Raw genomic sequence first — 27,452 nt, forward strand, 5'->3', positions numbered from 1 at the left:
AGGAGGATTATTAGGGAGAAACTTTAAGCCAAAGAGCAAGGAGTAGGATACCATCCTGGTTCAACAAAAAATGCAGTCAGGCTAAAAGCGCTCTGATTATTGCTATCAAGAATCGTAAGAGGGATGATGTCCAGGAAAAAAGAGCTGTATACAAACTAGTTATAGCATTGGCAAAACGAAAGTAGGACTGCCAAAATTGGGACCTCCTCTTAGCCACCACTAGGGGAAACAAAGAAACCCTATTTTGGAAGGATGTATGACGTTACCACGCATCCCATTACCACGCATACCATTACAACGCGGTATTTACAACGCATACCGTTACAACGCATAGCGCTTTGAGGTGCTGGATAGTGGTAAGTATAATTTTATATTCCAACTCCAGTCCCCGTGGACACTAGGGAAGGTGTTGGATATAAAATTAAACGTATTCCCTATCCTAGAGCGCCCCCCAGCGCAATGCGTTGTAATGGTATGCATGGTAATGCCTGCGTTGTAAGTGTAGTGCGTGGTAAAAAATGCGTGGTAAACGTTGTATACCATTTTGGAATCGCCTCCAGAAAATAGGGAAGGAAGCTCTAGGATTGCCCATTTCACCATTTCATACCAACAAAAACCTGTGGCAGGCCTACCCTTAGAATCTGCTGATACTCTATCATGCAATGGTTAAGGGGGGGGCGAAAGCTGTATCCTGCTGATAACTTGTAAGGTAGTAGAAGATGCTTTTAGGAAGATAGCCCCCTAGGAAGGCATCCGGTATAGATAAGATACCAGGAAATATGTTTTTATCAGAAATAGAGGTGAGGGCACCTTTATTTTATGATAGTTTTAAATGCTACTTTAAAGCGTGCTAGTATACCAAAATCGTGGGCTGGGCCGAAATCCTCCCCATATACAAGAGGGGTTGCCCCTTGGATCCAGCCAATTACAGACCAATTTGTTTAACTGGCACAGCGCAAAAACACTTTAGCGAGGTAATACTGGGAAGACTGCAGCATTGGTTAGAAGAGACTGATATTCTTTGTCCCCTCCAAGCAGGTTTCCGATCAAATAACTCTATGGTGGATCAGGTCTTCAGACTGCAGATGATCCATTACAAGAGTGTTAACTTTGAAAAGGCAAGGCTGTATGCAGTCTTTGTTGATCGAAGAGCTGCATTTGACCTTGTCCCCAGATGCTTGCTGTGGAAACGCCTCGCCAAACTGGATATCTTGACATACTTGTGCAATATAATCGATAGACTGTACCTAAACAACTATGATCAAATTTGATGTGGCAAGTTGGGCGAAGTTGCCGGCCATATCCCAGTGAAGCGCGGCATAAGGCAGGGATGTGTATTAGACCCCACCCTTTTCCCTTTGTTTTTAAATGATCTTGTAGTATTTTTGAATAGGGGCGACAATGATGCCCCATGCCTAGTCGGCTAGAGCGTCCCAACCCTCATGTTAGCAGACAACACCCTTTTGCTGTTAAAACGCCCATGGGGCTGCAAAAAATACCTGATGGCTTTAATAGATTTTTTGCGATGAGGGAACTGGAGACAAACTACAGCAAAACAAAATATATGGTTTTTAATCCCCGTTCTTCCTCACGTTCTAACCCCACTTTAGATGGTGTTCCCCTGGAACAGGTCCACCTTTTTACTACTTGGGGATTACTCTAGACGAGACGCTAGACTGATCATCACATGTTGCAAAAAGGCAATTAAAATTAGAGCAGCAATGTGGGGGCCTGCTGAAGCTGTACAAAAAGTCTTTCTGTGAATTTGCAGCTCCAGGGGCTCAAATATATTTGAACCAGGCATGGCACTAGCACTCCATGGTGTAGGGATCTGGGGCCACAAGAACAGCAAACCCATTGAAATGGTATAAAATAGATTTATGTGGCAAATCCCATGTCTACCAGTCAAAAATCCTTTAGTCCCTATGAGACTTGTGTCTCAGACAAATCGTTGACAAGTTTGGACTTCGTCCCTTAATTTTCTGGAGACGCATTTGGGCCACCCCTGAACTATTGCCCTTTTGAAATGGGCTGGCAGATATCCTTAGACATTGCTATCTATTTACCTTGGATGAGATTTGTTAAAGATTATCTTGTGGGGATGAGTTTGGACAACCTGTGGAACGACCCTGCAGACTGTTGTACTCTCACCTCTGCTAGAGAGCTAAAAAGCCAATACTACACTTATACACACAATCTCCTCTTAAATTGAGCACAAGGCACTTTAACAACCCTGTTTCTCCTGATTATAGACAACTATAACTAGGAGTCCTTTTTAGATTACATTAATCCTAATCTAGCAAAGAAACTGTACATTCAATTCCGTCATGAAAACTTGCTTGTCAAATGTTTCACTTCAAGATGGTCAAGCTCCTTGAGCCATCCAGACGAGGGATGTAACCTCTGTGGCTACAAGGAGGACATACACCATTTTTTATTTTTCTGCCTATAAAGAACCGCATGCAAAATGGCTGATTCCAATTTGACGGAGGCTGAGTGTTAGAAGACATGGGGAATCCCACAGGATCCTCAAAGCTGATACAACTTTTTACTTGGTCTTTGCAATGTCTAGGTATTTGCTCCATACTTGGCTAAGGAGGAAGAAAAAAATAGAAAACTGACAATTTGTAAGTAAATAGGCACACTTTACATTTTACAATTTTTATCCCAATCATTAGTATTTATTTTCTTATATGTGCTCATGTAACGGTTATAGGCACATTATACCTGAATTCTAACCAATTGGTCTATGCTTGTTACCTTTTAATATAACAATGCTACTATTAATAATTGTGTTTATATTTTATACTTTATCTTTGCATCTCTTTTATTGTATTTTACCAAAATAAAGAGCATTTGAACGAGAATAAGGAGAACAACCCCATTGTGCTTAGTAGGGGAAGAGGACTTATATATGAAGGGGTACACCTTATGGTGCAGTCTATGATCTTCCCGTTGGGAACAGCATTTACAACGCTGTCAATACCATACTGGTAGGTTACAACACAGAAGTTACATCGTCCGCGTTGTTACCACGCATGGCATTACATCGCAAGCCGTTTCTACGACTTGCGCTAGATGCAGTGCAACACTAGGGAATGTGTTGGATTTTAAATCTAAGACATTCCATGCTGTTGCACCAAATGGAGTAGGAATAGTAATTTGTACTATTCCTAAGTCCAGCATGCCATCTAGTGCAAGTCGTAGAAATGACTTGCGATGTAGAGCCATGCGCGGTAACAACGCAGACGATGTAACATTTGCGTTGTAACCTACTGCGTGGTAATGTATGGCCTAGTAACTTCATACATTCCTTCCCTGTGTTTTAAGTGTGTCTCATGTAACATTTGCGTTGTAACCTACTGCGTGGTAATGTATGGCCTAGTAACTTCATACATTCCTTCCCTGTGTTTTAAGTGTGTCTCATGCAAGGCTACTACGTCATGTCACGGTTAAGAAGAATTTTCCGTAGCTTATAATATCTGGCCATGAAATGAATCCTATAATGTTCCAAGTCAAAGTGGTGACTACCATGATGTCTCAAAGTGATACCAAAGGGGATGATGAAAGGAGTGTTTGAGGAAATCAAACACTCACCCCCAGTTAACTGATCTGTGCTTAATCCATCATCATTCTTTAGCTCACTCCACCAACCCAGTTCAGACATGGCCATATGCAAATAAGGGGGATGTACGACATTACAACGCATGCTTTTACCACGCATGCTTTTACAACGCAAGTATTACAACGCAAACCTTTACGACGCATAGCGCTTTGGGGTGCTGGATAGTGAATAGTTTAATTTACCTTTCCAACTCCAGTCCCCATGGACACTAGGGAAGGTGTTGGATAGAAAATTAAATCTATTCCCTATCCTAGAGCGCCCTCCAGCGCAATGCGCTGTAATGGTTTGCGTTGTAATAGTTGCGTCGTAAAGGCACTGCGTGGTAAAAGTTGCGTTGTAAAGGATGTTCCCCAAATCAGTCTGACCCTGTGCCTCATGGGAACAGTCCAGCCCGAACTACCAAACCATGTCTTCCCGGGTCCAGAAACAAGCATCCGGGGACCGGTTACTGGCTAATCAGCCGTAATCAGCCAGGCTAGCTTGAATCCAGTGGCAAAGTGAGCAAGGGACCCACGTCTGGGCATACCCTGCCAACTTAGGGTTAAGAATGCAATACCAAAGGGATAATGGACGGAGCGTTTGAGCAAATCAAACACTCACCCCAGTCAAATGATCTGGGTTTCATCCATCATCATTCTTTTGCTCACTCCACCACGCCAGTTCAGACATGGCAATATGCAAATCAGTCTGACCCTGTGCCTCATGGGAACCGTCCAGCAGAAACCGTCTCATTCTACAGCCATATATCTGTTGTGAGGACTAACCTCCACCCCTCTACAGCTCGAGCTGCCAGAGAATTAACACTAGACCCTTGACCCTCCTTTCAGTACATCCCAATCCCGCACCCTCCCTCCCTCCTCTCATCTGCCGCTGCAGATTTTACCCACCCATATACCAATAAACAAGTGTTATACAAATGGCAGAGACATTTCCATCATATCTCCCAGCATTAGGTTTTCAGATTCTGTGCTGAAGAGTCAAATGGCAGATCAATGCTTTCCCTGTCATTTCGGGCGTTGCTATGAGACCCACTGCCCTCTTTCCACTCCAGTCACAGAGCTTGTGGCTGCTCTTTCCAAATCTTCCCCAGGCCCCATATTCTCAGGGGTCACCACCACCAGCAAGGCAGCGGCTTCATTCAGGTCTGTGAAGTGATGTGATGTGTTTTGATATTCGAAGGAAAGGCCAAACGAATAAGTCCACCTGTATTTGATGCGATCTTGGTGAAGTCTGTCTGTGACAGGTCGAAACTGTAGGAGACGGGCCAGTGTAGTGGGGCAATATCCTAAAATAGGGAACAAGTGGTGCCCTGGAACAATACCACTGCTGCTTTCCATGTGGCCTGTAATATCGACTTTTTTACCTCGAAGGAATGGACTTTTACCAACATGTCGCTGGGGCGCCTCCCCCCTCCAGGTGCTAGCAGGCCAACAAGATGGACACTATCCAGCTTAATGTTCATCTGATGATCACCCAGCAGTTCCGAAAACTGGCCCACCACAAAGGTCTCCAAGTCTGGGTCCTTCGTGCCCTCTTCCAGATTGCGAATTCGGATGTTATCTCGCCACAAGCGATTTTCTACATTTTTGCATTTTAAAATGGTGGCTTGCAATTGGAGGAGATCAGTAGAACCGCCCATCTGACCCACTTTTTTTTCCAGCCCCTGAACCTTAGTGTTGAGGTCCAGCATGGAGTCTAAATCTTGTTGCAGGGTGGCGATCCTAGAGTGAATATCTAACTTAAAATCATTGTGTGAAGAGACGAGGTCAGCTTTCAGTTTGTTTCGCAGTTCTCTTTCAAAATCCTGGAGGGAGGGTAGGAGATCCTCCATAGTGAGAGCCACCGCTTCACCCTAGATATTGGTGGGAAGGGAAGCCCTCGCCTCAGTCAGTTGGAAGTTGCTCGAGACTCTATTGACTTGCGGCTTTTTCAGAGGTATAAGTGCGGTGGTGCTCAAAGTGTGTCTGCCGGTGTGGCCAACTGAAATCCACCAGTATTCGTGCCACCCTCTGAGAGATTGTCTACCTGTGCTAAGCGAGCCCTCCTCAGCACTAAGCTTAGACAATAGAAAGCAGCTCTATGGCGAGCAGGGCTCTCCCTCCTCCACCGACCTTGTGGTCATGCTCAAGTGCAGGACAGAGATTTAACTCTGTGCCATGTAATGACCTGCAGTGGTTCTAGGAGACAACAAATGCAAGGTTGCAGATTTTCATGCTTCTGTCACTATTATGGCCTAACTGATGTATACATCCAGGATGCAGCATAGGTCACTTTACAGGAGGATCTGCAGATGCCGCATGTAGGCAAAGTTGTAGGGAGAGAGAGTGGCTGGGGTTGGTTTTGCAGGCAGCAATAGACATTAGGAAGCACGCTCCCTTGGTTGCTCAGTAATCTAGGCCCTCCGCTTCACCAAGCAGATCTCAAGGGCATCAGGCAATGAAAAGTCGGAGATCATTTTTTTCGGCCACCCACAGACCAATGTCTGGAAGAACTGGTGGCCTGCTGATATGTCACCCCCTCTCACCTCAGTCCTTATTGTCAAAAATCCAGATGTGAAGTTGGATGAGAAACTATCTATGCAGGCCCAGATTCAGACTGTGGCGGGTTCCTGCTTTGGCATGTTGAAAATGCTTAGACAGTTTCTCCTACTTCTGTCCATCTCTCTAAAAAAATACAGTAGTCAAAGCACTGATAATTTCCAAGCTAGACTACGTTAATATTCTGTACATGGAGCTGCCAGAGTTCTTATTGACAAGACCTCAAGTAGCCCAAAATACAGCAGCCAGATCAACCCTTTTGCTGGGCCCAAGAGCATGGATGTCCTCTTGTCTGCACTCTTTGCATTGGCTCCGAATTCGCAAGAGGATCTATTTTAAGTCCATGGTTCTGGCATTTAAGGCCCTCCATGGCATTGGCGTGGGGTACATCAGGAACAGAATCCAGTTTTACTGTCCTAGTCGTACCTTAAGGTCCTCATCACTTCAGCTGGCACAGGTCCCTAAATACCACAGCGTGTGGATAGGGGGGCGTTCTTTTCAGGTTCTGGCACCCCTACTATGGAAAAAGCTTCTGGTGGAATTAAGACTATCGCACAATTACTGGCATTTAGGAAAGCATTGAAAACTTGGCTATTTCAGAAGTAACTTCCAATTGATGTGGTCACACTGCACGAATGCCGTTTTTCATGCAACAGCACTGGGACACTCTTCTGAGTAGCTGAGAGCTTAGAAATACCATTTAACATAACATAACATGCATGCCCGCAGCATGTGAGGTCTCTCCATGTCAGGGTCTCTCTATAATAGGCCTGGGCCTTCTCACTGTGAACCTGTTGCATGGCGCAGCCGCCATTTCAAAGTCAGGCACTGTAACCCGCAACGGCTCTCCAATGTTCAGTGTGCCACAGCCCAGCCTTCTCATCATAGCAGACTCTCAGTTCGAGGAGCACAAGGCCCTTAAATCACACTAGAAAATCTGGAAGTGCTGGCGCAGTGTAGCTGTGAAAGCACGTAGCTTGGCTGGTGATATGGCACCGGAATCCATTGCCACCACCGGTCAATGTTCACAGCCTCCCTGGTTGCTCGTGATACTGGATTCACCGGTACATAGCATCGGGTGGAAGAGCGAGGCTAAGGCGGTCTAACCCATTGTGCTCCAAGGGCCGTGACTCAGCCATCGGGTGACACCAGCACTTATTTATTTATTTTATTTATGGTCTTATAGCGCGCCTGAATCAGCCCCGAAGGCGTATCTCCGCGCGTGGCTTCTGTATGAGTTAGACAAACTATAGTTGAGGAGTGACAGAGGGAAGGCTAGGTTAATCTTGTGTGAACAAGTAAGTTTTTAGTTTCTTCCTAAAGTTAAGGAGGTTGGGAGTTTGTCTTAGCTGGGGAGGGAGGGAATTCCACAGCAAGGGACCTTTAAGGGAGGGGGCTCGACCACCCTGTCTCGCTCTGGTGACTTTAGGTACATGTAGCAGCATAGTGTTGCTGGAGCCTAGAGTGCGTCCGGGAGAGTAGGGAAAGAAAGTGTCTTTCAGATATTTGGGACCAGACCCATAGATGCATTTATGCATGATGCAGCAGAGTTTAAAATTTACCCGCTGTTGCACTGGAAGCCAGTGAAGGTGGGAAAGAAGAGGACGGGAGGGGGTACGAGGAGGGGCATTCAGGATGAGTCTTGCCGCGGTGTTCTGCACCACCTGCAGTCTGCGCAGTTGTTCCTGGTTGGCGGAAATGAGTAGACTGTTACAATAGTCTACCCGTCCGAGGACTAGTGCCTGAACCAGCGTTTTCCTATAGATGTTTGGTAGGAAAGGGAAGATACGCCGTAAAAGACCAATTGTACGGAAACACGTTCCCGTGACCTGGCTGACGTGATCTTTCATAATCAGAGTTTGGTCTAGGCGTACCCCCAGGTTTTTGATGGTTTGTTTTGGCGCTGGGACCGGTCCAAGCTCAGGTGGCCACCATTCCGGGGACCAGAGCAGGGTGGCCCCTCCAAACAACATGACCTCCGTTTTGGCCACGTTGCATTGGAGGAAGTTCTGGGCCATCCAGCCTGCCACCGCTCTCATGCCGTCTTGGAAAGATTGCATGACTGCAGGTGTAATGGTTTGAAAGGGAAACAACAGCTGAGTATCGTCAGCGTAAGAGATTGGTGAGAACCCGTGAGATCTTATAATCTCTGCCAAGGGGGCCACATATACGTTGAATAACGTGGGGCTCAGACATGAGCCCTGTGGCACACCCTTGGTAAGCTTCCTGCAGACAGATTTATGGGAGCCTAGTTTAACACCTTGTTGTCTGTCTTCAAGAAAGCTTTCCAGCCACGCAAGAGCGGTCCCCTTTACTCCTACTCCCTTCAGACGGTCGAGAAGAATTTTGTGCGACACCGTGTCGAAGGCAGCGGGCAAATCCAATAGCACCAGAATCACTGAGCTCCCTCTGTCAAGTGACATTCTGATGTTATCTGTCACTGACAGGAGGGCTGATTCGGTGCTATGGTTGGGCCTAAAACCAGATTGCGAGTGGTCTAGGCCGCCCGCTGCCTCGATGTAATTGGACATCGAGGCAGAACAGCACAGTTCTGTGGAATCCGCCACCAGGCATCCTAAAGCGTAGAAAGTGGTCCCTGTAGAGCCCCTCGGGTCCTTGTCAGGGCTGCATCTCAAGACGGCACTATTTACAAGGCTTTGGCGCCAGTCACCTTGTATCGGTGTAGGAATACAGTGGAGCCCATGTGGCTCACGTCCACAAGTGCGCCATCTTTTGATTTAATTTCTTGTCTAAGCCTCTTTGAAAAGCAATAAAAAGGTTTCCCCAAAAAATGTTGGATTGCAAGTATACAAGCATCTGAATTTTGGCATTTCCATTGCTGCCACATGATTTCAGAACTGTGCTCAGGCGGTGTTAATCGCCATACTGAGATGGAAAAGTATTAGCAATGACAACCTGTTTTATGCCACCACTATCACTAAGCACAGCACAAAGCTATGGCTCATAATCTAAGTGCTAATTGAAAATTGTCTGAAACACAACTAAAATAAATGAGAGTTTCTTAAATCCAGCACTGCATTCTTTGGGCACCAATTCTATTCTCAGTAATGTTGCACCTGACCACATGTAACTACATGGAACTACAATCATTTGTGGTCGCTTCAGACTGACTTTATGGGTCGTTGGTTGATGTTTTGTTACTTCATGGTTAGCCTTGAGTGGGGCAAACTTGTGTGGCCCACTCTGAGGCACTGCAGTGTGGATTGTGGAGATTTTGTTTTACTTTACTGCTGGCTCTGTACGAAGCTGAGGTGTGTTCTAAGGTTAAAACTCAAAAAGTCAAAATAAAAATCAATGATGGCTTAAGGTCTCAGTTATTGTAATGTAGGGAAACCTCAGACAATCTGGTTCACCCTTTTGTTTGTTGTAAGAAATTGGGTACTATATGACACTTTCCCAAGGACTGAGTGCACAATTCTACCTGGTCAAACACAAATCATCCCCCTAGTCGCTGTGACACTGAACAGCCAGGCAAACGTAGACAAAATGTGTAAAGTATTTAACAGTACTAAACAATTAAAAAGTCAGAAAACGCAGAGAAATCCCACAACCAATTTCAAAAAATTAAGAAATATTTAGTAGGAAAACTTATAAAAAGGATTAGGATCTAATAAGGGTAATGGGCGATAATTTTGAAAGCTTTTATTTAAAAAGCACAAGAAACAGCATCGCGTCTTTGGGTTTGGTTTACTGGGATACAAGAACAATCTAAAATATAGACAGCAATGTATTGGAAGCCCACTAACTCTAGTGGTTCCACTCAGTCAAAGATTTTTACCTTCTGACGCAGACTTTTAAACAAAAGTAGAAATCCTCTAAGGGGGCAATGTTGAAGGCTATAGCCGACGATGTCCTCTCAAAGTCATACAGCAGTTCAACAAGGTCCTGCTTAAGCCATTTGTATTGTGGGGAAAAGCTCTCTTTGGGAACGTTCAAATTTCAGGCATGCCAAAGTCCTCTAGCTGGACGGATTCTTTTCATGGTTAAAACTTCTACTGCGGTACTTAGTCTCCCTTTTTATACCACAAAATTCTCTAGCTGGACAAGTGGGAGGCTGTAGTCAGATAAGGTGCATCTAAACCAGAGACTTTTGCCTCAAGGGTATGTCTACTGAAGTCTTCTTTTGGGCAGCAGGAAGTTCTGAGCAAGACAACTTTGATTTTCTTGCCCACCCATACTGCACCTGGGCAGAGAGCCTTGGATGGTATGTCCAGGTCCTCTGCAGACCGAAGTTTCAACGTTCTCTTCTTTTGGAGCAATTCCTCTTGATCACTTCTAAGACTCCCAGGACCTCAGGCATAGACCGTAGAGCCCAGGATGCATTCCAGTGGAAGTCACCATCAAACTCCATTCAGGGTCCACTTGCCACTGATCAATTTGTCACTCCAGGAAAAGGCAACTTGAAGGTTTTGGTGTCCCTGTAGCTAAAGAGGAGCTTGGGCAACTGACCCTTAGAGTCCAGTTCTGAGTACTAGGTGCAAGGAGGAGAGCAGGTCCAGCCCTTTGGGCCTCCACACAGGTCAGTCAGCAGGCTTCGTCCTCTTCTGTAGGTCCAGAAGGTTCTGAGGAGTAGGGGGCGAGGTGCTACTTTTGTAGAGTACACTTGCCACTGGGTAGGAAGGACTGGTGGGGTACTTCCTGATGAATAGTTGAAAAGTTCCCAAGGTCAACCTTTCCCTTTTTTCAGCACAATCTGTTTGATTTACTTCAAACTATCTTAAAGTACACAATATGGTAGAGCCATTCTGCTTCTGGAGTAGGCTGTTGCTCCTCCCTGGAGTATATTCATTGTAACCACAACAAAGTGGTTCTGGGACCAGCTTCCCTCCCACTGTTAATGGAGTCAAGATGGCTATAATGTGCCCTGGGATTGAAAAACCCCTCTTCCTCAGGTCTCACTTGTGGATGAATGGACAGGTGTAATCCTTGTCCCTTTCAAATGAATAAAGTTCCTGGACATTCCAAAATGACCCTTCCTGAAATGAGCTGAACAGCATTCCTAACACCCAGGCCATCGGGCCAAAAAGCCCAAGTCATTGTCTCTGCACTGGGAGCAGTTTCACACCTCGTCAGGGGTGAAGAATTGTCAGGGAGAGCAGCTGCAGACACGCTAATACTAATTAGCCTACTGAAGCTTTAGGCAGGAAAAATATATCTTTCCAAAAGTCACTTTTCCGATATAGGTTATCAAAAGTCCATCTTCAGGATACCTTTGAGTTTTTCGTAAATATGCAAAACAGAGGTTGAATGGACTTAGTTGCTTTTTTCTAAGCCATTTACATTGTAATTTAGCTTTTCTTATAGAAAAAACTATAACACTTACACAGTGAAATGCTTTTGAGGGCTAGTAACTTTAGGCACATGCAAACCACAAGATCTTACTCGTTTCATTTTTGTATGGTAAGCACACTACCTTGTCACCTCCATAGCCTACTTAGCGGTGTCTGACTTTGAGTCTGGAAGAGAGGGTACTCCATCTAAAAGGTGATGGAGCACCCTCTCTGTCAAACTGAAGTTTCACCTACCTCATTCAGATTGGGGTGGAGCTTCATTATGTCAGCGGCAAAGACTATGCCATCTCCACCAGCGACATACATATGTGACTGAACGGGAGAAAGGGGCATTTGAGGTTTGGCCATATGAGCGCTCACCCGATTAAGTGGGTGGTTAAATGGCCAGTTTTCATTGTCTGTCCCTTACTGGCTATGACAGTAAAAACATTTTAAAGACCCCCACGTCATGGGGAATATCTCTTGTGAGGAGGAGGGTCATTGCTGTTTTTATTTTCAAAAATAAGAACCCTCTTCATGATTTTGTTTTTAAAGATACCCCTCCACCCAAAAAAAACAGAATGTTTGCCATGCAATTCCATCATGTTGATGGAGTTGTCCATCAAACTTTCAATGCATTGACTGGAATTACTGTGATGGCAGTTCTTGCCAATGCAAAATATATCTGCTGGGACATCGAGTATATCTACGTTCAGCTTACGAGTGCTCCCTCGGGGTGACACGATTCTTTACTCTGTAACCCTGACAGGGTAAATCCTGTCCCCTGAACTCTAAAACAGACCCTAAATATTTTAAAGTGGGTTTCTCCCCCGGCATTTTGACAGGTGTGCCTATAGGTTTAAATGCTGAGGTAGACAAGCTACTAATATATAGGACTAAAGTCACGTTTCCCTGTCGGAATAGTGGATGGTAAAGTATGTGCTGCAATCCACAAGTGACATTTAATGTCCATGTCATGGGTGTATTTCCTGCACCACATACCACGGCTCTACTGAACAGTTAAATATTCTAGCTGGAGATAAGCCAATTTTTTCCAAATCTTAATTTCATATTTCCCTATACTAATTTACTGCTAATCTTTTTTTTAGGTTCTGCAGTAGCATGATACTCGCAGAAAAGCACTTTGACGCCTCGTCAGTGGTAGTAAACGGTATTTAAAAAATGCAATTTACAATTACATGCAATGGGGACTGAACAGCAGTGCTTCAGTGTGCAGAGTTAAAAAACCAGCAGCATCAGCCCACAAAAAATGCGGGTGACTACACAAAAACAGGCATTGGTCACAAATGTTTGAACAGCTGTTGTAACTCTGCCCCATGATCTGCCTGTCTGTTGGTTCTAGCAATAGGCAGAGTGACGTCACAACCCAACTCTAAGTGGTTACAGTTCAGCAGCTACATACTTTTCTTATTAAAGATTAGCAATAATATCATAACACAGGAATATGAAAATTTATGACAGATCTTATGCATGTATTACAACTTTCCACGTACTATTTAGTTATTACTAAGTATATGAATTTCTTCTCGGCATCCACAGCGCCCCCAGCATTCTATTCTTAAGAAGAGAACTAAAAGCCTCGTATTATGCAACTTGATTCCTCCCCACCACCACCCACCTCTTTAACCCACTACTCTCTCTAAAACTTACACTGTAGAGCAATTCATTGAAAACTTGCAGCCTTCTATTATGATGTGCCCTTCCAATAGGAGTTTAGTGTTGACCTTGCCTACCTCACCTCCACCATGTCACTTCTGCTGCAAGGAGTGGCCAACGTGTTATCAACTATCTCCTTGTCTCAATTACGAGGGCCTAGAAACCATTAAATTCTGCAATACAATAAGAAAAAAAAGCAAACAAATCCCTGCTAGACGTTCTTGTTTCTCTCAACCCCATACCTCGAAACATTATCAGACAACCACCTTCATAACGTTTCAAAAGCCTATGTGAGGACATGATTAGATTTCAGAGGAGGGATGGATTGGCAATTTTATTTTTTTCGTTTCAGTTTGTGACAGGCATCAAGCAAATTACAAACAAAAAAACAAATCCTCACCTTTTATCCAAACAAATACAGAAACATCTGTACACAAGTCACCAAAACTATTTGGCATTTTTAAACGAGGTTATTCAATGTTTAAATATGCTCACACTCCAACATGGCTAACTCGAACAGTCTCTGGACAGCTGTCTGGCAAAAATAGTTTGCCATCTTTTCTAGCACAGCAATTATCATGCAAAAGACTTGTAAGGAAACTTGCAATATACATTCCAAGCATAGGCGTATTTTGGACATGGATGCACAAGAGATAAAATACCGCCCGCAATATAAAAACACATACACTTTGAGGTAGCTTTTACCTAGTAGAAGTTGCTGATTCATGCAATCAAAAAGAATCCCTCCAACCATCGAACCGCCAAGATACCCCAATGACCGGCCAACAATAATGTAGGACATGTTGGCCACATTGGAATTCACATTCTCAGACAATTGTTGAAAAGTGGGGCCCAAGACAGCAATGGCCATTCCCTAGAAGAGAAAAAAAGGAAAAAAGGAAACAAAACAATTTAAAATCCTAGATTAATTACACTAAGTACAATGTATTTATATGTTAATACAAGAAATGTGTAAACAGAGAAATCGCATCCCCGTCTAAAAGCTGCAGAATGCAAGCATAAGTAATGCAAGTATAAAACTGCCCTGTGCGGTAATTTAGATGGAATAAATTGTGCCTTACTAGGTTGTAGCTATTAAAATCGAACAGCTAGTAGCTCTACTGCACAGCTGTAGCTGTCTGCCATCGACCTTTAGGAGTCTATCGTATACTGCCATTTTTAGGTCTCGGACCGTAGGCTGCGCTTGTTAGGTCTCGGACCTTAGGCTGCACTTGCGCAGTCTCGCTCCGAGATTTTTAGGTCACGGACCGTAGGCTGCGCTTGCGCAGTCTCACTCAGAGATTTAATGTTTTCTAGAGTTGGGCTTGAACCCGCACCTCTTCTCCATTGGATGGCTTCCTAAACGGAGGTCAGCCATTGGAGGAGAGGGGCATCACTCCATTCAAGCCCCGTCTTTTTCAGATTCGGGGGCGTGTTTTTTCGCTTCTTTCTTGTTTTCTTTCTCTCCTCTTCCCATTGGATGGAATTTTACCTACCAGCCAATGGGAAGAGGAGAGAAAGAAAACCACGCCCCCGAATCAAAAAATGACACTGCTTTCTCCGAGACATTTCTGCCTCGCCTGGGAGAAAGATGGTGGTGTCCTCTGTTCCCTGCTTGTGCGCTTATGTTCCTTCGCCCAGGCACACATGCATATGGTGTGTTGTCTCTATGACATAATAAATAACTTAACTTAATATTTGGTTCTCGGATTATTCATTACACCTACGCCCCAAATCGCCCGGTTGCACATCACCGCCGCTGCCCGGGACAAAGAACAGCCGAAGAACCTCACTGCCATCAGCCCCGGGGCCGCTGATACCACCGAAGATGCCGCACTGCCATTGGTCCACCGCGAGTGTTCCTTAGCCCAGGCCCACATGCACACGGTGTGTTGTCTCTATGGCATAATAAATAACTTAACTTAATATTTGGTTCACAGATTATTAATTACACCTATGACCCAAATCGCCCGGTTTGCACATCACTGCCGCTGCATTTTGACTTTATTAGTTTGACCTTTCCACCTAGTTTCTGTTAACATATCGCAAGAACACATCCCTGATTACTGCCCTGTAATCTAGCCTTATCTATTAATATAGCATAGGAACATGTACATACGTACGTATAGTAACTGTAGGTTAGCCTTGCACCACACCTTCTTACTTCTCTCGAGTACACGATGACAGTTTATGGAAAAAAACACCTCTTGCTCTGTTTGCTTTATGAAGTCACCGGAGCTCTTGCTCGACTAGGAGCTTTGTGAATCTGCTTCCGGTATTTTTTTATGTACCTTTGTGGCTGGCGGAGCAGGAACTGGGCCATTGCCTCTGTTCCCTGCTTGTGATTATTTTCTTGCCTCTGTTCCCTGCTTGTGATCCGGTTTTTGTGCCTCTGTTCCCTGTTCGTGCCTCTGTTCTCTGCTTGTGCCTCTGTTCCCTGCTTGTGATCCGGTTTTGCGTGCCTCTGTTCCCTAGGGCGTTACTGGGCAGAGAGCTGTGTGTGTGTGTGGCTCTGTGTGTGGCTCTGTCTGTGTGTGGCTCTGTCTGTGTGTGGCTCTGTGTGTGTGTGGCTGTGTGTGTGTGTTTCTCTGTGAGTGTGGCTCTCTGTGTGTGTGGCTCTCTGTGTGTGTGGCTCTGTGTGTGTGGCCCTGTGTGTGTGGCTCTGTGTGTGTGTGTGTGTGTGTGGCTCTGTGTGTGTGTGTGTGTGTGGCTCTGTGTGTGTGTGTGTGTGGCTCTGTGTGTGTGTGGCATTCTGTGTGTGATGTGTCTGTGTGTGTGGGTGTGTGGCTCTGTGTGTGTGTGTGTGTGGCTCTGTGTGTGTGTGTGGCTCTCTGTGTGTGTGGCTCTCTGTGTGTGTGGCTCTCTGTGTGTGTGGCTCTGTGTGCGTGGCTCTCTGTGTGTGTGTGTGGCTCTGTGTGTGTGTGTGTGTGTATGTGTGTGGCTCTGTGTCCGCTAATACTCTCTACTACTCTCTAATGCTCACCTATTGCCATTGTAAATGACAATACCATTTATTTATGTTTAAAAAAAATATATATGCCATTTGCATTGCCAATAGCTCTAACTTTAACAAAGCCGAGACCATTGCATTGTAAATGCTTGTTGTATATATGGATAATTAAGGGTCTGTAGGAAAAACAGATTTTCTTCACTGTCTCGCTGTTTAGCTAGGGTTCATTTAATCATTTTGTGTTGGAAGGTTCAATTGTTTATATATTTAGCCCAGATATTAAAAGAACATACACTGTTGTCATATAAACCCTTGTTTTACCTTAACTCAATACTTGCTTAGCCACCTAAAGTATATTAATAAAGGTACTCATGGGTGATATCTAGTAGTCCTAAATCAGCATCAAAGTTAATAAATATTAACACATAGACTTATGGCGGTTGGTGCATTATCACTTTATAAAACCCCTCTTTCTACATGGTAACTCTGTGGCAAAGGTGTAAAATTTCTCCTTATTCCTCAAAATGATTGCCGGTATATTTGCATAGCCAAAAACGATCCAATCCCGCACTAGATAAATAAGCATTTTGGGAGGGGAACATTTAGTTGTTCCCAATACTCGTTGCCAGCTCCACTACCAGCCCGCAAATATTCAAATCTTTACTGGGCGTGAAACATTAGGAGAACTCCTTTCTATTTGAGTCCTCAACTTCTCAAAATACGGCAAAAACTAAGGCACATAACTATTTCTTCATACCTTCAAACGGACTCATGGCCTCCCTTCCTCCGTCAACGTACAGCTTCCCGGAAACGGTATCAAGCTGTAACCCTATCGGGTCTGTTTATAAATGACTGAGTCTCGGGTCAGAGGTCGAACGCACTTAAATGCGTCTTATAAATCTTGTTTTACTCAAAAAGGCACGTCACCAATTATTAAAAGTCCCTCTTTCTTTGATCCAATACACTTAAATGTTGTTTTCCTTAGTATTATTATTAAGACTTTTCTTATGAGGCCGTCAGTTTCCCGCGGTCAATTATGTCGGCCATTTTGGAATGGGGAATCTTTGTAAACCTTTAACTCCTCGGCTATATTACAGATAAATGTCCGAGATCCTCCATGTTTAATTTAATCACCTGCAATACCTATACATGAATTATAATATAGTAACGCATGCCGGACAAAGTGTCTATAGTTATTTTTAAACAGTTCCATGAAGAGCTGTACTTATCACGTGGTTTTAGGAGTCAGCCATTTTGAATCGGGTCTTTCTATCCACTACTATGTCTACAAATCTTTATTGACACTGCCCGATCTTATCAATGTTTAGACAGGTGGCAAAAATACACAACTCTAGTGTCCATAATTGTACGTATTCAATTAGATTTCCCGGAGGGATAATTCATCTTGATATACTCACCATTCTCTAATGAAGGGAAAAGTATTAGTTGGTGTATTTAACCTATTCTATAACTTTATACATCATTATTAACACTCATATCTCTACTAAAAATTACTTGTTTTTATACTTCACGAGTTACTATTATCGTGAACGTAATTACGATTTAACCACATGGCTGCTGCGGGGATTTTTGCGCTGTGCTGCAAATTGCCATTTTGCTGCTGTCATGACGAGCTCAGCTCGTCATCAGCACACGACACCCGTGGGTGATGACGAGCTGAGCTCGTCATCAGCATCGAAAGGGTTAATGCAAGACCTTCCATGTTCTTTGACTTACAGTGTCGGCCATGTTGGAATAGGGAGTCTGGTGAATCTAAATAACCATTCCTAACGTGGCTACAGATGTTGATATAGATGTCTAATGTTTAATGTAAATTATAATGCCTATAAATTTAGGACCATCATTAAAAAACGTTAATCCAAAGGGCTTCTTTCTTTTCCTATTCATAACATAACCACCGACCGCAGACCTACAAGGCACATAAAAAATTTGTGTACTCATACAGCAATCATGAAGTACATGGGTGCAAAAAACCATACCTATCTCCTATGTGCCTGTGACCTAGCGCTAGTCTCAGAGGTGGTCATTAGATTAGCCTTTCCCAGTCCTTTTTGCTATTTAATCCCTTACGGAATGTATTAAATTTCAACATAAAAAACTGTTCCCTTCTTTTTCTTTTGAGAGTATAGTCGGTTCCTCTGTAACTCATCTTAACAATCTCGATCACACACCATTTAAGATCTTCAACTGTGTGTTTAGCTTTATCCCAATGATAAACCAGGGGTGCTGATTTCTTAGACATCCTAATGGCTGACCTGTGTTAGTTTATTCTGACCCTGACCTCTCTAGAGGGCTCACCTATATACCCCAAAAGGCAAGGGCATCTGATGAGGTATATAAGGTTTCTGGATCGACAGTTAAAAAAGTCTTTAAATTTGTGGACATAGCTGTTCAAGGTAATATCAAAGCCTTTAATAATGTATTTGAAAATACCGTGCACCATGCAAAAGTACCTTTTGGGAGGGGAGTGTTCATAATCCCACTCTGTTGAGGTATAACTTGGTCTCTGTAAGTCTTTACTAGACAATTTTTTTATTGTTCTATTACGGATGTAAGAGAACATGGGTTTGGGTAAAGTAATGTTATTGGGATTAGTCACCAAATGCCAGTTACGATTAACTATAAGTTCTTTATCTTATTGCTTATATTACTATGGTTGGTGACAAAAATCAAAGGTTAAGTTCTCTGGATCATTTTTGGGACTGTTCACGAAAAAAGACTCTCCATTAAAGTACTTTGCTCTCTTATATGCTTGCCTCACAATTCTCTTGGGGTAACCCCTATCTATAAATGTTTGTGTTAGGTTTTTAGCATGTTTATCATAATCTATGTTACTAGTACAATTTCTCTTCAATCTGAGGAATTGTCCATACGGAATATTATTTTTTTGGCAAGCAGGGTGGTAGCTATTATAGTGTAACATTGTGTTTCTATCATGGATTTCGTAAACAATTCCACCGTCAAGAAACAAACTACATGCTTAATCATTATGTCTAGAAATTCACACTGGTTTCTATTTATGGATGAAGTCAAATGTAAATTCTGATCTCCTAGATTGAGCCACTGTATAAAATCAATGAGGCTTTCCTCTTCTCCGGTCCAAATAAAAAACACGTCATCTATATAACGTGACCAATGAGTGATATTCTCATAAAAAGGTGCTAAGGAATAAAAAATGTGCTTCTCTTCAAAATTAACCACATAAAGGCAGGCCAGACTAGAGGCACAGGTTGCTCCCATGCTGGTCCGCTTACCTTGCCTAAAGAACAGTTTTTCAAATAGAAAAATATTGTTCTTAAGAATCAATGTCACACAATCAAAAATAAATGTTGCATGAGCTGAGAGATCTTCTTCATCAACCCTCAGTAACTCCTCCACCATATCAATAGTATTGTCCTGGGGATATTTGTATGGAGTGCCTCAATATCTAAGGTCACTAAGAATTGATTTGAGGGATTAAAAACTAAATGTTCCACCTTTTGTATCATGGTGGTGGTGTCTTTGATATACGCCTTCTGTTGAGTGACAAGGGGTTGTAAAAAAACATCTGTATATTTACTCAGAGGTTCTGTGAGAGAGTTAATACTCAAGACAATTGGTCTCATTGGTGGATCTAGGATGTTTTTGTGAATCTACGGTAACCCATAGAGGGCGGGTATTGTGGGATGTTCATTGTTAAGAAAAAAACTAATCTTGGCATATTCTATCCTCATCCCTGGCTATTTTGAGCATATTGTTGATGGTTTTCGATAAAGTCATTCACTCCTCTCTACTGGATGAGCAGTAATGTAATTGATTATTCAAAAGGGAAAGCATGCGTCTGTTGTAATCAACTGTGTCCATCACCACTATGCTTCCCCCTTTGTCCGCTAGTTTAATAGTTAGAGCTATATCTTGTTCTAAAGCTACAAGGGCTTGATTTTCACGAATAGTAAAATTACGCTTAATCCAGCTTTTTTTATCTAAGAGATCCTTTTTGCTTTTTTCTACGCTGCGTTCAAATACTTCTATATCTTTCTTGACCAAGTTAGATTGAGGTCCACTTTGATTTCAATTTCAGACCTGATTTGTTCTTATTGTGTTCTCTAGTTTTCCCCTCGAAGTAAGCATTCAGTCTCACTTTTCGGAAAAAACTCTGAAGGTCCCTCTCCAATACATGTCTATCTATGGGGGCAGCTATAGCATATCCTAGACCCTTTTCTAACACCATATTATCTTTCTGTGTGAGTTCTCTCTTCGAGAGATTAATGATTGGTGCTTTTGTATTTAGTCCCACTTTTTCTGACTCCGTGTGTTGTATTGACATGATTGGAAGTGGTTTTGGGGGTTGTAATTCCCTCTCCCCCTTCCTCTGCCCCTTGGAGGACCAAAGGGTTTTGGACGTTGTTCTAAAAAAGGGAGGCTATCTCTTGTGGAGGTTGCTACAGGCTCTCTCTCTTTGTTATTGGTGTCATAATGGGTCTCATTTTCGGAATCTGAACTCGTTTAAGAAGTATAAAAAAATCTGACACTTTTCTTAGGGTAATTACGGGTTGGATGTATCCACTGTCTCCTATTCTGGATGTCCTCTCGTGGTCTTTCATAGTAATCTCTTTGGAGACAGGGATATACTTTTTCAGGATTGTATTGAAGAATGTCTTTCCTTAGTTTGTTGGGTTTTGTGTTGACCATATATTCCCTATAACTAGAGATATCAGCCTGGATCTCCTCGTGTTTCTTTTTTGCTTCTTCTAATGCATCACTCTCTTTCATTTTAAGTTCTAGCCTCTATCTCTGCTCTTTCTATAATAAGAACTTTGTGGGCGGTTTCAATGATGAGGAGCATCCAGTCTCTACTGCATCTATTTGCTATTAGTGTCCAGTTGTCAATAAATTTTTTGATTTTCACAAAGACACCGGGTTCATTAGTCACTTGTAACCCCTTCGGGATAATACCCTTTTTACAATACTCTATCAGGAAGTCTGCGTGTAGTTCTGTTCTTACAATTTTCTTTTTTAAATTCCACAGTTCCCTCCATTGTTCCTCCTTGCTATTATTAATAGTTAAAGTAGAAATATTCTTGGAGGTACCATTAATAATTTTTTTAAACTGGTCCTCCGTGAACCCAAATGTTTTTAACCCCTCCATTTGGGGAATGAGCAACAAAACTCCCCAGCTAACAAGCTGTAATTATAATCAAAAAAACAAAAGGAGGTACCCTAAAATCCAATTGGGACAGAGTATAGTAGTATAAAACAATAAGGTCCCTACTACAGATGTATAATATCACTCTTAGCTCCTACATGGATATCCAATCTGAACAAGATATATATCAACACACGAAGCACAAATTAAAACTACGTCAGAGGAGCACTGTAATATATATGAACAAAGACAAAATATTATTTTAAAAACATCAGATTTTATTATAAAAAGGAGGGATAGCCTCCATCACTTTTACAAAAATATTTTTTTATACATTTCATACACAAAATAACCAAAAGGTCGACGTGGCGTTTCGGTGCTTATATGACACCTTCTGCCATGTCATACCAGCAGGCTGGGGCCTACATGGTAAGCTGCATCGAAGGATGTGATGGTTCGGTTATACTGTTTCAGATCTATCCATAACCAAAATTTTAATGGAATTAGCAGGGCTGCGACAATTTCGCCCTTACTATATGAAATGGGTTCATACCACTAAAATAATGAGAAACCTTAAAAAGCAGTTTCACCCCGTAACCTTATGTCCACTTATTAAAAGTGGTTTAGTGTGATATAGAAGCAACTCACAATTGAGGTGTCCTCTAATGCCATGAAGTAGCCTATGTCTTAATATTGTGATATAAAATAAACACTAATGCTTATTAAGTAACTTCACCCAGATGATGACCTCCCACACACTTCATGGACAGCTCAAGACAACTGACCCTCTGTGCCAAGAAGCATTTCCTATGCCGCACGGTGCAATTTAGAAATGTGCATTAAAGTGATGTGTCCAGCACTTAGTAAGCAGACTTTTGTTTGGAGGGGTAAGCAATATTTTATGAAATATCGTACCACACATGTCATCAGTCGCACACACTCACTGTGCTACCCCACCATTCTTCAGACACCAGCTGTGTTTTTTTATTTATATAAGCGTTTTTATATAGCGCAGACTTTACCCAAAGGTGTCAGAGCGCTTCACAATAGTTCCAAGTACGTTACATGAGGAGGATTGTACATATTAAACGTTACAGATACAAACGAGAAAGAAGAAAAAGTAAAATGAAACAATAGATGGCAGTCACACAAAAACCAAAAAAAACATTAGGCTGAAGATCGTACAGGCATAGATTACAAATTTACAATATTGAAAGAACTTTCCTCGAGGGACATGAAAATGGATGTATTAGTTCTGGAAGTGTCTTTGGAAGAGAATAGATTTGAGGTCAGTTTTGAAGGTTCGGGTAGAGGTGGTGGTACCGAGTAGTGGAGGAAGCAAATTCCAGATTCTTACTGCATTGCCTGAGAAGGATTGAACCATCGATCTGTCCCTTTTGAATGTGGGGGGCTCAAGCAGTAAATTTTCTGCATTACGAGAAGGTCTAGAGCCTCCAGAGATTTTAAGTTTATTCGCCACATATTGAGGGGAGGAAGTGTGCAAGGCTTTGTGGGTGATACATGCAGTCTTGTAGATTGATCTTGTCTCGATAGGAAGCCCTTTAATAGAAGACAAAATGGGTGTGATGTGGTCACTTCTTTTGGCCCGAGGAAAAATCGAGCCGCTGAATGGAGAACGGATTTAAGAGAGGAAAGGTGGGATTTCTGGAGGCCAGCAAGAAGAGAATTGCAATAGTCCAATCTAAATAGAACTAGAGATTGGACCAAGGTTTTTAGGACTTGCTCCGGAAAGAAACGTTGAATCCCCCAGAGAAGGCACAGTTGCTATTGTGCATTCTTTGCAATGGAATTGATGTGGGAGAGTAGATTGAGTAAAAAAGTAAGGAGGCCCCCTTTCTAGGTTTTTCTGGGACCAGGGGAAACAAGAAGAAATACAGAGAATGTCCCACATAACAAACAATGAGCTATCCTATGTGGTCAGACTCACAATACTAATTAATGAATAAGTATCATGAATTTTTAGGCATATATACCTAATGTTATTAAACTAGGTGCGGGAGAGGCGAATGATGCTGATATTGCTAAGGGACAAGGGTTTGAGCAAAGCCAACACAATTTCTACAATGCAACAAAAAAGGCTGTTGTCTAAAGTTTGGTTAAAAAAGCATATACATATTTTTATTTCATACAGCTGTGTAAACAGTTTGGTGTTTTTAATACATTAAAATCATGGTGGATAAACACAATTAACAATGGTTGATAATCGATACACAATATTAAAAAATATAAAAACAAGAATCAAGGAAAAAAATGTCGACGCAGTGTTTCGGTTTTTTGGACTACAAGCACCTTCTTCAGGACAGATTCTCGAACATAGAAACAAAATTTCTTATACTCCGTTGTATTCTGGAGTTTATGGATATATGGACCCTTGTCCCTTAGCAATTTCAGCATCATTCGCCTCTCCCGCACCTAGTTTAATAACATTAGGTATATATGCCTAAAAATTCATGATACTTTTTCATTAATTAGTATTGTGAGTCTGACCACATAGGAGAGTAGATTGAGCCTTTTGCCAAGTATGGCACCAAGGGATTTTGGGTTGTCGACGACAATAGGTTTATTGTTGAGTAAATTCAGCTGATCTATCCAAGATTGAACAGGAGGAGGAGAGAGTGAGGTAGAGAGGAGGAGGAATTCCGTTTTGGAAGGATTCAGAATCAGTTGATGAGCTAATATCCAGTTTTGAATAGAGTTGAGGGTAGAGTTGAGGATTGAGATATCGTGTGTCAAAGATACCTTAAGGTAGATTTGAGTGTCATCCGCATGGAGATGGTAAAGGATCCCAGATTTACTTAAGAGATTTCTCAATGGTTCTAATTAAAGATTGAACAAAGTGGGTGCAAGGATAGAACCCTGAGAGACGCTTTGACCTACCTCCAATGAAGACGAAAGACAATTTGCTAATTTGATCATTTGGGATCTGTCCAAGAGGAATGAGGCAAACCATTTAAGCATGTGCCTTCCAACCCCATTCTCTGTTGAAGAGTGTTAAGGAGAGTGTTTTGATTAACTGTGTCAAAGGCTGCAGAAAGGTCTAGAAGAATCAGAAGACTAGACTCTCCCACATCGAGTACATGCAGAGTATCATCGATCACTTGCAGTAGGGCTGTTTCGATGCTGCAGTTTTGAAAGAAACCAGACTGGAAATTGTCAAGAAGATTATTATCCTTAATATGTGGGGAAAGTTGTTTTGCTACACATATTTCTGTGATTTTCGCAAGAAAAGGGAGGTTAGTGATGGGGCGAAAGTTGTTGAGGTTGTTCGCATCAGCGGAAGTTTAAAAAATTTTTTTTTAAGAAGGGGTAACCTGTCCTGTTTTAAGGGCAACAGGAAGGAAGCCTTGGCTGAGGAAGAGGTTAACCAGACTGGTCCAAAAGGAAAGAGTATGGGTGTAGAAATAAATGGCAATGTCACTAGGTATGGGGTCAAATAAATGGTTAGAGGGTTTTGTTTTGAGGATTCATTTGAGGAGGGCATCTTCAGAGATGACGTCAAAGTTCTGCCAAATGACTAATGATTAGCACTCCTCTAGGGGGGTAGGATGAATGACCTGATCCACCAGTGATTTAACTTTTTCATCAAAGAATATAGCAAATTCTGTGGCTTCTTCGGAGAATCATCAGGCTTGGTGGTTGAGGGAGAGCTGTTTGGGTTTTTGATGAGGTCAAATAGTTTTTGAGCCTGTTTTTTAGCTGAGTCGAGGAGGGTTCTGCAGTGTGATGATTTTTCATGGAAGATGTGTTGTTGGTATTTTGATCTTCCAGAACGTAGAACAGAAAGATTAGTGGTGGATGGAGATTGTCGTCATTGTTTCTCCAGGATTTTCAGGTTCTTCCTTTCTTCATAAAGGGATTTATTGAACCATGGTGCTGAAGGAAAAGGACTTTTGCTTTGAAGTGGAGCGACAGTATCAATTTCGACTGCAAGGACTGAGAAGCATTGTGAGGTAAGATCATTGACATCTCAGATAGGGTCTAACCTGGGAAGTGATAGCATAGCAGAATCATAAAGAGTGTCAAGGTCAATGTTTCTGGTGTTATGGAACCAGGTAGCAGTCCTTTTAGGTAGGCCATGAGTTATAGAGTGTGATAGGTGAAGAGAGAAGGGGATGAGGAAGTGGTCAGACCAGTCTACTTGAATAGGGATAACAATAGTAAACATGTCTGATTTAGATATAACAAGGTCCAGAATTGAGCCCTTAGAGTGTGTTGTTTCAGTGCAGTGTTGGATAAGATCATTTGCTGAGAGAAAAGTGGCAAGCCTATTGGCAACAGAGTCTTTCAAAGAGCCCTGGGTGAAGATTAAAGTCTCCCAGGAAAATCTGTCTGTCACTTTGAGAGTATTGGTCGCTGATGAAGTCGGTGAGTTCCTCCAAAAAAGAAGAGCAGTCACCAGGCGTGTGATAAATGGCATGCAATCTGAAGGGGAAACAGTGTTGTACTTGAAGCTCCAGAGACAGGCATTCAAATGTACGCAAGGAGCTGTTAGGAAAAGCCTTAAGTTGAAGGGAGTTTCTGGAGATGATTGCAACATTTCACACAACTTTGTCTGTTCTGTCATTTCTAAAGATAGAATAGTCGGTGGGCAACAGAAGATCAAACATCGCATGAGAGGTGTCGCTGAACCGGGTCTCAGTGAGGAAGAGAATGTCAAGATTGTGGAGAAAGATGGTGTCAGAAATTTCCAGTTTGTGTTTAATTGCAGATATGCAGTTGTGGAGCAAACAGCGCAACTCTGACAAGACTGTTTTGGTGATGGGGCGTTTGGGCTTTTAGGGGTGATAGGGATGTTCTTGTAAGAGGGTGCCAGGGTAGAATAAGGCTGATGATTAGTTCTGTGTCTCCGACTCCCCTGACACGCCAGTGATGACCTTTTGTGATTCATGTCTAGGCCAAAGTGAGCATGAGTAGGAGGTGGCAGGTGAAAGCAGCAGAAGTGAGTGTTTCAAGTGTCCATAGTCATCACCTTCTGCTGCCACTTCAATGCCACCAGTTCAACACTAGCCATACATAAACAGACTACAAGAAGTCTGTCCCATGGGTGCAATGTCACGAAATACAGCACATGCTGCCCCTCTCAACGTAAGACTGGCAGCAAACTCCAGCTGTCTGCTTTCTAAATTGCCTTCTTCACCAGTTTGGGACCCAGGCCCAGACAAAAGGCTTCTTGAGCACCGGGTGCCGCCTGCCTCCCACCTCTCCGCCTCTGGCTTCAGAGCTTAGTGGGAGGGGTGGGGGCTGAGCCTTCTTCCAGCACTGCTGCTCTTCTTGAGTCCTGCTCCCTCTCCCCCTGGGTCTCTTCCTGCCTGCCCTGCGGAGAGCAGCTCGGATCTTCCACCTCCAGGCTTACTCTTAGCCAGTTCACCACAGCCTCCCCTGCTGGTGAGGTGGGTGCATAAATAAAGCGATGTTTCACATTGGCAGTGCCCAGAAGCACGAGCTTCAAAATAATTATTGAGGTGAGCGTGGAATAATCCGGCATGAGATAACATTTCCCCCAGAACCCTAGCCTGTCTTGTGAGGGCCGTTAACAACATTGTGTAATTATTAGAAAATCCCGTAATCTCCTGCCTGGGATCTAAGCAATTCAATAAAAATAAATAAATAAACAGCAATCTTGGAGGGGCATCAAGCAGTGTTGGGGGAGAGATAAAAAAAACAGGGTTGGAGATGGGCAAGCAATGAAGCATCTGAAACAAATGGTGCAGAGAATCGTGCCGGAGCAATTGAAAGTAAACAAGCCAGCAACAAAGTAAGCATTACAATGGAGGGGGAAGGGCAGTAACAGATGCCCTTGGAATGCGACTGATGAGTCGTAAACCAAGAAATGCAAATGCCAAGTCAGTTAAGCAGAAAGCGGCCGCCATTGCTGAGGTTGGTGTACCGGGAGTGCTGTGTACATTAATTAAGTAAATAGTTCTCCGAACTGCATAAACAAAAAACCTAACAGTGGGACCTTCTAGCTACCAGCACCTAACCTATTGTCACTCCATCAATATTGTCCCTTCTATACTTGCAGCGGTCTGTGTGCACACTGAATGGCACCCACCGTCACAGTGCTTGTTCCCTCAGGAACCTAACAATTTAGAACAAAAGCACAGGTGCACCACACAACAGAATTTGATCAACAAGGACAATTATAAAGTCCATATCCAGAGAGAAAAAAGTTCTTCAATTTTTTCTTTTCATTCCATTTTCATTC

The 27,452-nt window shown here is 42.8% G+C and overlaps 1 protein-coding gene across 1 annotated transcript in view; it reads right to left on the reverse strand.

The window, feature by feature from the left end:
* Nucleotides 1–27,452, reverse strand: part of SLC60A2 (solute carrier family 60 member 2) — a 413,461-nt gene that overhangs the window by 207,569 nt on the left and 178,440 nt on the right. The window contains exon 2 of the mRNA XM_086925386.1: nt 13,836–14,004. Coding sequence (XP_086781512.1) covers nt 13,836–14,001 — 166 coding nt within the window. The 5' untranslated portion in view covers nt 14,002–14,004. The remainder of the gene's footprint in view (nt 1–13,835; nt 14,005–27,452) is intronic.

This window comes from Lissotriton vulgaris, chromosome 6, assembly GCF_964263255.1.
Source record: "Lissotriton vulgaris chromosome 6, aLisVul1.2, whole genome shotgun sequence".
Lineage (NCBI taxonomy): Eukaryota > Metazoa > Chordata > Amphibia > Caudata > Salamandridae > Lissotriton > Lissotriton vulgaris.